General features: G+C 39.0%; 1 protein-coding gene across 4 annotated transcripts in view; it reads right to left on the bottom strand.

Moving 5' to 3' along the window:
• The window catches only part of LOC107204321 (putative RNA-binding protein Luc7-like 2), a 29,392-nt gene extending 15,701 nt beyond the window's left edge, over window positions 1-13,691 (bottom strand). Inside the window, exons 1-3 of one of the 4 annotated variants that reach the window (XM_019006611.2) lie at window positions 13,531-13,688; window positions 5,422-5,492; window positions 3,643-3,737 (exon numbers count right to left, since the gene is read on the bottom strand). Coding sequence is in view for 2 of the 4 variants with exons in the window: in XM_015627219.2 (XP_015482705.1) it covers window positions 3,643-3,737; window positions 13,531-13,591 (156 nt within the window). In the remaining 2 variants the exon portion in view is untranslated. Of the gene's footprint in view, window positions 1-3,642; window positions 3,738-4,168; window positions 4,673-5,421; window positions 5,493-13,530 lie in introns of those variants that run through there. The other 3 variants (XM_015627219.2, XM_015627220.3, XM_015627222.3) reach the window with 3 other exon arrangements.
• Window positions 13,692-13,702: the final 11 nt, after the last annotated feature.

Here is a 13,702-nt window from a genome sequence, read left to right as displayed (position 1 = left end):
CAGAGCCAGTGGGACTACTGACAAATAAACCAACTACAGATTCAAACTCCTTACTAACACCTATCTGCACGTGTGTGAACTATCTAAACTTCTCTTACATACAATCTTCAATACAGATTTTATATTCAGTGAGCCTAAATGGATTCAGCCCACTCTGAGAGGGATACCCATGAGCACGTGAACTCCATATTTTTCTAGGCTCCACTGCTTAGATACCTTCTGACTTCAGTGTAAGCTTCAACACCCAGCTCCTCAGCTGAAATCTAAATTTAGATTTCTTAATCTGGAGCTGAATTCCACTCCTCATAAGATTAAAATAAATAATGTATTCAAGTATATTGCTAAACTGAGGTCTTGATTAATATGTGTTTTTAGTCAGTAAGAGTCCTGAAGAGCTGCATGCAATAAATTTAGGAGCATCTAAAGATATGCTTAACTGCAGGGGGAGCCAATAGAGCCTATTTTCAGATTTGTAACAAATAAAATGCAATAAGTAATTTTTCTCAACAAATACACATGACTACAAAGTTAATTCACTGAGCAGATAGGAGTTTCTGAACCATTGCTTGCAAAACCAAGTACAGTATTTGTGAAACTTTTCATCAGGGAAGCATCATCAGGTTGGTAAGAAAGCCACATTAATGCAGAAGTGCTGGGATTTTCCAAGACAGCTGTTGGGTTACAACTATTCAGAGCATTGCTACTTAATAACAGCCTTATTAAAGGTATTAGTTTCAGATCTTCCCACCTTGTCATTTTCATTCGTACTTGGCTATTCATTCAGAAACATACAAAGATAGAGAAAACACACACATCTTATAAAACCTGCAGATGGTACTTACATCCAGAGAACAGTGCTTAAACAGGTTTGTACCATTATGGGGGAGTAATCTGACTCCTACATAGGCAGCTTCAATCCCCAATCTCATAATATGGATAAACAAGCGTTTTTGTAAAGAAAAAAATCCAAACAACCACAACCAAAAACCCACTCCAAACCAAAACAACCAAAAACTCCACAAGCCTTATCACAGGCAATCATTAGAGGTCAAAGTAACAGTGTCAACCCTGTAAAGCAAAAATCACTAGCTGTAAGAAAATTATTCAGTGTCTCATCTGCCAGGGTTTACAAAGCCTTACTAATTTCTCATTGTAAAATTTTCAGCTCAAAATGAATGAGCAAACTGTTAAACCACTGACTTAGTTATGTGAACTGGAGTCCAAGAGATCATTAACACAAAATCACCACCTCTACTAGACAGAGACACTTCAGGCTGCTTGACTTGAAATTTCCAGGTGCACAAACCCAGAAACTTAGTAGCACAAAAACATATCCATAAATAAAATCCCTAAACAAAAAGTATGCACACACTACCTTTGCCTATACATACTGCAACCTGAGTAACATGGTTTTTTATTGCTGAGGGAAATCAAAGCCTTTGCAGTTTTGGGAATTTGGTCATTAAGGGAAAGAACACACTAAAATAAGAGGGCCTACTCGCATGAGTCATTTTGTCTTGTGTTATTTGTGAATGTCCTCCATGAGTGCTTTTGAAAGAGCGGGTAGACTACAGATGTATAGAAGCCTGCATTTTGCAGACAGGAACAGTAATAAACAGTGCCTAGGAACTGTAGATCATCTTGTGACACAAAAAAAGACAATTCATACACAGAATTTTACTGATAATTTAGTCACTGTAGAGACTTAACCTCATAAAATGTCCCCAGAGAACTTACTCTTTCAGGAGCATCCAGGGATTTGAATTTAAAAAAAAAAAAAAAAAAAAGTCACTCAACTTTTGTTACTATAGGTCTTGAATGCAAAGATGCATCAAGATCTTCCTATCAAAACTATGGAGAAAACTTCAGAATCATTTTCTAAATCAGTGACAAACTGTTCAGTTAGACTCCATGCCTCCTGCCTTTTCAAAAACTGCTGTTAAGAGAGAAGGTCCATTCCTGCAGATCAGTGACCAGGTGAACAGCACAGAACATCACACAGCCCAGATAAAGCCTGTCTCTTTTGAGTCCCCTTTCTACTAATCCCACTAAAAGGATTAAACTAGTCACTGCTTTTATGCTCCTAGATTTACACCATGGAATACATTTTCTGGTATAGTGACTAATTGCATAAGGAAAGAAAATACTTATATTCTCTAAAGAAGCAGTCTCATTTTGTATTACAAGAGCCACAGCAGAATCTGGTATGAGGCTGAAGCAAACTTCCAGTGAGGACTTAAATTGTGCCAGCTGCCCCAGCCTACATGGCTGACCTGCAGTGTAAGAGGCACTACTGCACAACACCTAGGATTTTTATAGCTCTGAAGATAAACATTTCTTTACTTACAGCTGTTATAGAAATCTTTGTTTACAGACACTGGACCACAATGAAAAGCTGTCAAACAAATCTTTGACAATTTTCTTCTTGTAGATTATGACCAATGCCTTTGTATGTTTTGATAGCATGTCAGTATGTCCCAAATCTCCCCCAAGGAGGAGTTCTTTTGCTCACCACACCATCAAAGCACTATCCAACATAACAGATGGGTGAAAAGAAACACATTTTTCTCCCTTTTCCCCCATTTTGTTTGTACAGTAATGTACAAAACAGTTCAAAATAAAACTATATATACATTGATACACAATACTACTTCAAATAATCCTTCAGACAGATTTTGCAGTATTTATTTTCCCCAGTGCCAAAGGGTAACAAAATGTTATCACATGTTATGTTATTTCACTGATGTTTTACATCAGTGAAAAAAACTACCCTAGCAACATCAAGAATAGTAGGCATGTGGGACTCTGTGTATCATCATACTGTATCTCTCTATTATTAATTATTATCATCAAAAATTAGATTAAATAATCAATGAAACATTACTCACCTGCCTTTCACAAAAAATAAGATACCTTAAACATGGATCACTAGGTAAAGCACAAGCACACTGACAAAGCTTCTGGCATGTGTCAAAGCTCCTTGTTTCCTATGCTGATGTAGTGGAACTTCTACTACAGAGTGCTCAAAAGTCCAAGTCAAACAAGTAACTAATATGCCATAAATGGAGATTTTAAAATTGCTTTAGAATTTATGACAGTGGCACAGTAACTGGATACTGTATAGTAAGTGTCAATATCATATTGAAGGTTATCTCAACTTTTAGAAATTAAATTATTTGAACTTTCAATTATTTTCATTAAAATGCTTCTGAAGAGAGAAAAAGAAAAATCTCTGTACTTCTCTATACAAATACATCCGTGGAATACTTCCTCACTACAACACACTTTTTTAAGAAAGTAACTTCGTAACTTATGCATACAATGTATTTTATTTCTTTCTACTACTTGCAACTCTACCACTATAAGGCCACTTTACTATAGTGCAATTCAGGTATGTAATGTTTTGTGGCTTTTCATGTTGTAGTAAACAATGAAATTTAGCTAATAATTACCATACAGAACAGAAGAATTGTAAAAACTAACTTCAGAACGCATAAATTAACCGTTTATGAAAGTTCCTCTGAACTACCAGAGAGTGCTAGATAGTCGCTGAAAACCATGAAATTTAAGGAATACCACAAGAAACAAATAGAATTTGGTTTCTCCACTAATCTAAATAAAACACAAGATTTAGCTACGTACAGTTCCAGAGAGCACATCATGAGGGCAGCAGTTGAGAAGGTGGCTCTTGCACACTCGGTCATCACTGAATTTGATTCGCTGACGGGTCGTGTCACCTGCAATATAGAAATCAGCACATTCCAGGTCAGAAATCCGCGGTGGTCAGACGTGTTCTGCAGGTTACATGCAAAGCGTTAACAGTGCCCTGTCACATACTGAAGGTCTATGGAAACTAGAACTCAAAACACTCTATTGCTTTTTTGTCAAATAACACCAGAACCACAAATGTGAGTTTTAATGCTCTATAATGCTATTTAAAAATCCTCTCACATTTCCCCTTCAAAAATACAGCAGGAAAAGTGCTTGAAACCACAAAGACAGTATTAGCTTAAAAACACTTCGATAAAATAGCATTTGTTAAATGAGCTATATAATGCTCTGTTCAGACTTTGCATGAAATAGTGACGTATTTCTATGCAAGAATTAGCATATCAAAGCAGCCTCATAAACACAAAATGATACACATTGAGTCTTCACCAAATCCCACCTGATACTCATTTTATGATTTTGCTCTTGGATGCAATGCACCCTTTAACATCTGATGGGAGTAGCATAAAGAGTTGTCAGAAGAATGATTTAAATGCTTACAAACCTGAAAAAAAAGATCAGTCAAACATACGGGCATAGCCTATATGCAAAATATTTTAGAGGTGTTTGCATATCTCCATATGATAAACCTTTTTTCTTTTTTCCTTCTACATGCTGTTTGTTGGGCTGGAACATCTTAATTATATCTTCATTGTGGCAGGTTGCAGCTCCTGCATCAACAGAAGCATCAACCTGGCCAGACACTGAGGTCCAATTGCAAGGTTAAATAACCCCTTCTCGGAGTAAGACCTGAAGTCTTCAGAACAAAGTAACAAGCTGGTATTCTGGGGATGAGGGCAGAACATGTTTTCCTTTGAGTCATAACATAATTGCCACTGTTTGAAATTCAGAAGAGAGATCACTGCAATGGTTCTCTTCTTGTTAAGACACAGGCATGATAAAACACCTTAATCTCTCTAAGGATGCAGCCTTTTTTTTTTTTTTTTTTAAAAAACATAATTTGATATGATCTCTTTGAAAACCTACTGGTGAATTACTGAAGCAAGAAGGGCTGCTGGGAGAAAAAGTGACATAAAATGAGCTCAGATAGCAGCCTCTTCCATTTCATCCAATATTTTAAAGAGTATAGATACATTTTGCAATTATTAAAGGTTTGTTTATGGCTTCATGATTTGAAACTCAAAACTTCAAGAAGCCATATTCATTAATGAGGTTAACTACAACAGAAAGGAATAAAAACCCCGTATCTTTTTATTCAAACCTTTCTTACTATTATGTAATCAGATTTTTAAATATCTGTTCTATGTACAGGATGCTAATATATAACATTTTCAGATGGGCCATGTTTCAGATTATTAAGTAAACAAAAGCTTTCATAAACAACACATGCTTAATTTGCGGGATACAACAGGCAAAACCTGTAGCCCACACACCAGAGAGCTTCAAAGCAGTTCAACAATAGGTTTTCTAGAGGGCAACCTTAGTGCTTGGTTATACTTACACTACTAAAAATTTAGAGTAATCCCTGTATAATCATGCCTGCTACCGCAGTAAAGAGTTTTGCTCTTCTTTTTGTTGTTGTTTTTTGGGTTTTTTTTTCCTTTTTAGGAGGTGGATCTTTTATTTTTTTAAACACATAACTGCGTTTGTTCCACATTCATTAACACATCTGAAAAGTTATTGATAACTCACGGCTCGGCGAATGCGGGGCCTTTCTGACACTCCCTTGCAGATTGATGTAGGCAGGCAAAGATACATTGAACCTTTATAAATAAAACAAGGGGCCAGATTGTTCAGTTTGTATAGAATAATAGACTCTGCCAGCAATTTTAACACAGCATCTAGAAATACATGTTGACTGTAAAGATTCTTCTACATAAAAACACATCAACAAAATAAAGAAAAATATTTTTAAAAAAACCCCACAGCTGATGGCCAAATAGCACTATCAGGAGTCAAGGAGTTACCAAGACCAGAAAATTGCTGAAAGACTCAGTTTCCTTAGGTAAAATTGGCAAATATTATTTTCATAGACATTACCTCCAAATAACTTTTTTCACACCTCTACCACAACTAGGTACTGATACTACAGCTGAAATACAGTCTTTTTTCATCCAAGTGGGTAGCATGAGAATCCCAATTACCCGAGGAAGACAGCACAGGAAAAACAAAAATAAGTGGCAGAAACTGATCAACAACAGCCTCAAGAATACTTTACACATTTGTATTTTAAACCTCTATTCTTTCTGCACTGTGCCTTTATTCAAGCATTTTAAAAACTTTTAGAAAGGTTCCCTTACAAACACAACTGGGGTATTTACATTTTCTTTTCTACAAAAAGCAATTTTATACATTTGCATTTTTTAAAACAATGCATGCTGTTTCAGAAGGAAAAGTTCATCAAAAAGAAAAGGTGTCATATACCACATTCTAACAGTGATTGACTTTTTGGTCTCTCTGGCAGCTCATTTGCAAGTCTGATAGCCTCAGAAGAAAATGCTTTTTTTTATTTTTTCATTAATTTTGTGAGCTCCAATGTTCCTACACAGTGCATACTTCTTCTGCAAAGACAGATTTATAGTCCTGCTGACCTACAGATGAATCATCCTGAGTGGGTGATGGCCTGGGATCTAGGTGGGTTGCCAGAGGTGAGGGAAGAATAAAATCTGTGGATCCTCTATGCACCTGACATTCCGCCTACAGTAAATGAGATTTATGCAGATGCCTTCTAAGAACTAAAACAATACAAACAGATGTGCTCTTAAGCCAAGGACTTCTGTAGTACAGCAGGTAACCAAGATGCTACTCCTGCTTGTCAAACTGTCTTCATAAGGTCAAACAAACAAGTGAATGCTAAATCTAAATAATGAGTGTCAAAAAAAAGCTTTATATATTCTGTAATAAGAAAGCACTACACGGGCAACAAGTAACTGCAGCCATCTAAGTTTTAGACATATTCTTGAACATTTTATAAAGAGGACACTACCACTGATATCTCAGACCTGATTACAAATTCTATTTTAATAGGTAAATAATTAAATTAGCTCAGAATAGCAATTTATTTAACCCTGTCTCTGAAGAATAGCAGAATATTCAACTACTTGATCTTTAAGATTCATGCTCATTAAAGAAATTGAAGTAATTTACCAGGGCATTACAGGAGCCAACATCTATTACTGTAAGCCATCCCTGTGTTTCCAATTAGATTTTTTCCACAAACAGACGAATCAAATGGTTAATAAAATTTATATGGAGAAAAGATAAATTCAATTTTCCTCAAGAAGCATCAGCTTTAATTTCACTTAAAGTACCCATCCCAAACCACATTTCTCTAAGTGATTACTTTCCAAGTAAATGGAGAACTTTGAAACAGAACTGGAAATAAAAAAATCACAAAACATCAAAGAAGCTTCTATACTTGCACATTTCATATGCTTTACAGGCATAAGGAAACTGTGCACAAGATACAAAAATATTCAGATTATGGCAGTAATGAAAACTCTCTAAACTAAGTTTTCTCTTTTGTATAAAACATACTGACTACAAAATTATCATCAATATTCAAGACCAGTGCATACTGCTGCTTAAGGAACATCCAGAGGTTAAGCTTACAATGTGCACTTGTACTAGACAATGCACTTTGAACTCCCAAGTCTAAACTATTAACAAGCCACCACAATGTCATTCCTGTTCAGTATATTTTAATCACAAACTAGCAGAATGAACACTTACGCATCAACAATGCTTAGCATAGTAACATGCTTCTAAACAATGACTTCTTTGATCCAGCATCTCTTACTATTCTGATGTACCCTAATACTCTACTATCAACAATTCCAAAGCACTGATGAGAATTTACCCTTTATAATCCAACTGTAACCTCTAATTGTAAACCAGTGGTGCAATCCATGCAAAGGAAACAAAGTGAATTTTCATTTTCATGCTCTTGACTTCATGAATTAAGATACACCAACAAAAAATGACTAACTTTCCGCTCAAATTTTTTGAAGTATGAGTCCCAACATGTTGGCAAGGAACTCTGAAAGCTTTTATTCAAAAAGAGCTACTAACTGGGTGGAGTACGTGTTTAAAAACTGTGTATCAAATTCCACCCACAAAGCAAGCCCTGTCTAATCAGTATCAACCACCATTATTTAACTGAGGCTTATGCAAGCACAGATCCTGTTCCTGCTGCACAGTGAATGGGCAGCTAATTCTGATACTCTTGTCACTAACACTGAACATGTCCTGATGCTATCACTTTTAGAATAATACATATTTCTAACCAGGACTGCTTCTGTTTTACACCATGACTGAAGCAACACTTATGAACACAGAATACAATGAAACAATCCTTTAGCTAATGCATTACAAGTGGAACAAATACAGGAATGTTATTTCTTGAGGTATGCCCATTTACTTCTTCATAAACGCCATTTTAGACAGCAGCCCAAGTAGAGAATCATTCCTCAAGTTCCTCACTGTTCCCATCATTTTTAAGGTCTGAACTATCAGAACTTTGTAACAAACCAGAAAATATAGACAATTCACTAAATACATTGCTCTTAAAACCTGATCGCTCCTGACTGCCAAATAAAGCACCTTTTCATGAAGTTTGTGTGTTGTGACTATTCTCAGATTTCTGAGCTGATTTCAGTTCAACATTTTAGGAAGGTTTTTCAGAAATTCCTGTATATGACTTATTTTTCTCTGCTTTTGCTGCTGCTCTGTATTTGAAAGCAGAGGTCTGGGAAGAATCTCTTGGCTCCCTGGCCTGGCTCTCAGGCTGGAGCTAACCAAATGGCTACAAAATCCTCAACAACAATCTATCAAAGTTTAAACACACATACCACCTAGACCAAAATCTACATAACCATGCAAATACCAACATCAACCCACTGATAAGTACACAGAAATTCTTCAATAATCCCATAGTAAAACAAAGAAATTTAAAAAACGGGTTACAAGTTCTAGATTACACCTCTGTTACCATATGAAGTGTGCCACCAAACAAAGGATGATTAAAATAAGAACAGGAGTGTCACTTCAATTCCTTCCAAACAATGAGAACAGAAAACACACATTACTAACCGCTACTACGGATAACTTAAGCATGAGCCAGAATACCAGTTACAATGTGAACGAATGCAAAAAGGGTATTATAAGCTTCAAAGGCAGAAGAAGACGATCTACAACAAGAAGTGTTTGCTAGTAGCAGCTGATGAACTCAGTTAAAGACTTGAAACACAGCAGCTCAGCTCAAAAAGCTAGCAGGTGAAACAAAAGGAGGTGCTGACTGGCACTTCATAAATATGGCTTCTGTCTAAAGGTTCCAGAGATTTTTCTGCTAGTCACATAGCACAGTATTTGTTTGGATGCTTGGGAGAACTTTTTATGACCACATATAAGTCTCAGAAGCATGTACAAATTCACCTGTCTCTTAAGAGAATCTAATTAACTCTGCCAGATTTTCTTATTTCTAGACTGTAGTCTAATTTTGAAGTGGTGGCAACTATTGTAAAAACACGAATCACCACACTTCTTTGCAACAGTCAAGTCTTAGCCATTTCAAGATGTTGTGTGGCACCAGGGCCACTGGGATCTGCTGTGTCTACACTACTGTCACAGGTAACGACCCAGCTTCACCCTCTACTTCCAACCAACTCCTAGGCTGACTCCAGCACTCACTCCTGCAGCAAGGTAGAGCATTTAACTGACCTGGCAGAAAATGAAACAGATGGGCAAGATAAGCTGATTCAAGATAAAATGGGCTCTTTCCCATCAGGCCTTTTACAGAAAACTTGTCAATCTTTTCCCATTTAAACTATATCCTGGGAAAAAACCAAAACAATCCTGGGGATACTAGTATCAATTGTTAACATTTTACTCAATTTGTAAATGACTCAATTTAAAGTTATGATCCTATCTGTATGGTTCACTCCTGTTTTCTGGAGAACAGGGATGGCAAAAACAGGGTTTACCCAAGCATACTATTAAAAAAGTTCACTCAATTTTACAGCCGAAAACCAGTATTTTAAAATACAAAAGACAAACTTTTCTATGTGCTAGAAACGCAGCTCTGGTCAACAACAAAAAATTAAACTTGAACTAACCTTTTAACTAATGACATATGGAATAAAAACTCCTTTAGTTTAAGTGTTAACAGTAAAAAAAAGAACCAAAATAAAAACATTCATATATAAGTATGCAAGATTAACACCTGGTTTTCAGCACTACTTATTTCTCAGTATTTGGAAAACCCATATTATATATTCAGTAATTTATATATAAAGACTCTCTAGGTATGGCAGGTTATCAGTACTTGAAATGCCATTTCTGAGATTTTTTTTCCAGCCTGCAGTCACTATATTAAAAACAACCAGCTTTTTACTAGCATCAAAGGCACTTTTAATTTTTTTTTTTATTTTGGCACAGTTCACATCCAATTCAGCATTCCACTTGTCAGAGAAGTGTGCAAGAGAAGGTTAACCTAGGTAATATGCAATATATTTTTAAAAACCTACTAGCTTTTAAATAATAATTAAGAAACTTTTTTTCCCAGATATGTAGACGAACCACTCCTGCCATTGACACATTTATTTATATTGACATCACCAACACAACTGCTTTTCAGGTAACCCAGATGTATTCTAAGAACTGCAACTCACTGACGAGTCCTGAGAAGCAGCTGCCAAGTGCCCTCAGTTCCACTCTCTGTCAGGTGTCTGTCACATGAGCAAAGGCAGGCACTGGGCAGGGGGCACTGGGCAGGGGGCACTGGGCAGGGGGCACTGGGCAGGGGGCACTGGGCAGGGGGCACTGGGCAGGGGGCACGGGAGCTGCCAAGAGGCTGCCACATCCCGGCAGCTACCAGCCAGGCAGCGATGCCGTGTGACTGCAAGTGCATCTGTCCTGCTGCCCAAACTCATCCAAGGGAGGAAGGAAGCTGCCAAAGAAGTCAGGAAGCTCTCAGCTGTCCCTGCCCGCAAGCACAGGGCCCTCTGGGAAAGGGTACAGCCCGGGGCAGGCCTGGAGCAGCACACGCGCTTCTGGATGGCCGCATGCTGGGCAGCCCTGTTTGACATGAGAAGACTCCTCTCTAACACAGATTATTTTTCATTAATATTCTTAAAGCTTAGTGGGTATTCATCACTGTGACCAATACAGAACTGTGCTTTCTAGGTGTTCTCGGAGCTTAACAGCAAACCCATAAAACCACTTAATCACTACACCTTCCAGGCTTTTCCATTCTGGCCCTAGGGACACCAGTTATAATGAGAGTGCACAATGCCCCACAAATTACAGCCTACAGCTCACACCTCCTAAAACTGTGTTTGAGCATCTCACTGTGGAATTTTCAAAACCATTTTCAGAGCATGTTCACATTTTCTACAAACGATACTATAACCTAAAAGGATAAAAAAACCAAAAAACCAAAAACCCCTACATGTATTCAGGCATGGCCACTGGTTTTAAATTTACCTCTGGGTTTTTCTATTCCCACTGAATAGATCAAATGTTTGATCTACCTTTTCTAAAATAGGTAAGTTTTTTAAGCCTTCATATTCTAGGCTTCTCAAAAGAAAAAAAACCTGAAAAAGACAAAAAAGACTGCCAGCCTTTGTAAAGTATTAAAATTAAAAAGCACTTTGGTAATATTGAAAAATATAAAACAAAAATATTGCCCAAGAAAGATTACTTTTTCAAAAACTATTGCATTTTAAACTCTACCGTGTTGCCAGGCAGAGCACAATCAAAGGCAATGGGGATAAGTGGTGAAATTAAAGTTCTGATCTAAGATTGATGATTTTTTAATTTCTGATTAAGAAATTAAAAAATTGGCACATTCTAATGAAAAGCTGCAATTTGCATGTTAACAGAAATAGAAGATTTGTCACAGGTAATAGGAATATAAAAAAACCTAATAACCCCAAAGCCCACTATTCTCAAGGCTAGCAATATTTTAATGACCTTGAGCCTGGCCTTGGATTTATTAAGTACCAGCTTTGCAAAAAAAGGGTTCATTTTCAATCTCTGTGTACAATTCAATTTAAATAATGCTTCAGCAGCCTTTTTTTTTTTCTTCTTTAAACTAGAATGGTGTTACACAGAGATCCTCAATCCAGTCATGGAAGCCTGTTTTACAAATGGTCTTTTCTCCTCATCCTTCACCATCCTGCCCATTTTCTTTAAATGCTTCCTTTCTAGTCAGTTTCTGAACATTTCAGCACATGTGGTTTAGGAATTACAGGGTGAGTGGGAGGGGGGAATACAATTATCAATACAGTAACTGTCTCCTTACAAAGCCTGTGAAAATATAGCTTGAAATGGCTTTTCCTGGTTTAGATTTTAGCCACTTAACATTTCTGGGCAGCTATCTCAAGCAAATCACATTCTTCTCTCATCATCCAACAGAAAATACCTTCAGAAACTGAAACAGCTCCTCCACCCCCCTTAAACCTTCTGTGTAGTCTTAGGGTAGCACTGAGACAGCAATCTAGGTGCCAGCACTGGGAAGACTTGAGTTTCATAAGCAGAATGTTACTTTGCCAAGCACTTAAACATATGCAGCCACAACAGGAAGTATTGGAAAATCTTCTGGAGCAAGACAAACCCACCCCTAATTAGATCCTGCATGATGACAACTCACTAAACAGCTTTACTCTAGAAGACAATCTTTGCAGAACAGTAATTTAGAACTCAGCAGAAAGCATTCACGACACAATGAGTATGCATAAACCAGTTACATCTGTTTGAAATTCTAGATTATACTAAAAAAGCTGTCACCTCACATTAGCCCAGTACCAAGAGATGATCAGGATCTACAAGGTACGTCCCATTTCCCACATCCTACTCGGTGCATGGGGACACAGGTAACCGTTAATTCAACACGAAGCTTCAACAAATGTAACACGTCAGCAAGAGTGAGTACAGACAAACGTGAGTACCATATGCAGAGCATCTAAATTATCTCTAATTGCTGCCTACCCTCGGGTGCAGTATTCTCCTGTTCGTAAGTTAAGAACTGCACAGCATAACTGGAACTACTCTTTTCTAGCAGCATCCCCAACTATCTGGATTTATGGGCAAATGCCAGTTCAGACTTTCAAGCTGATCTTCCAAGATGAGGAGCCATGCACCCCGACAAAAACTGGGAAGCTTTATGCAGCAATATTCTTCACTGTGTGATCGCAGAGCAATCTGAAACCTGACCGTACACTTCGTATCTCCCTCTGGGTACGATCGCCTCCAGATGTTAAGTTGACTGTTTAGGGCTTTTGGGTTAATACCACATTGCCTTTTAGAAAACAACAGCCATACCCGCGTGCTGACTGACACGATGGTCGGGGCCAGAATTTAGACAAATCTATAAAGACACAAAACCCCACCCTGCTCTACTGTAAGGGGCTGCTGGCTTGGGGAGATTTTTTGATTCGCTGTGTCCTCCCCTCGATGATGAGAATCTCACAAGCTTGTGAGCCACTCTACGGTGACCGCGCGGGAAGGCTGCGCGCCGCGGACACCGCCAGGGGCGGATCTCCAATAGCCGCAGGGCGGCCAGCGCGGCCGCCCGGACAGTAGCCGGCGTCGGCAGCTCCGCGGGGGGAGGAGGTGCCCGGCTCCCTCCACCCCGCCGCCGACGGCCCCGGCAGCCCCGCCCCGTGGGGGGTGCGGGAAACGGGCCTCGGGCCTGCCAATCACGGCGAACACCGCCCGGCCCGCCCGGTACCGCCGTGACCTCCGGGGTTGCGGCGGCTCCGCCCCCTCCTTCCCGCCCCGCCACGGCCGGGGGGCACTTACCGTCCCGGGACGTGCCCATGAGCTGGTCCAGCATGGCGCGCATCTGGGCCTGCGCCGACATCTTGAGCGCGTGAGGGCCGGCGCGGCCCGGCCGAGTCACGCAGACAGCGGCCTACAAGGCCCGAGGCGCGGCGGGCGCTCGGCCCTGCCCCTCGCGTCACGGGCGGGGCCG

This window comes from Parus major, chromosome 1A (genome assembly GCF_001522545.3).
Source record: "Parus major isolate Abel chromosome 1A, Parus_major1.1, whole genome shotgun sequence".
Taxonomy (NCBI): domain Eukaryota; kingdom Metazoa; phylum Chordata; class Aves; order Passeriformes; family Paridae; genus Parus; species Parus major.
This window is presented reverse-complemented; position numbering and strand designations above follow the sequence as displayed.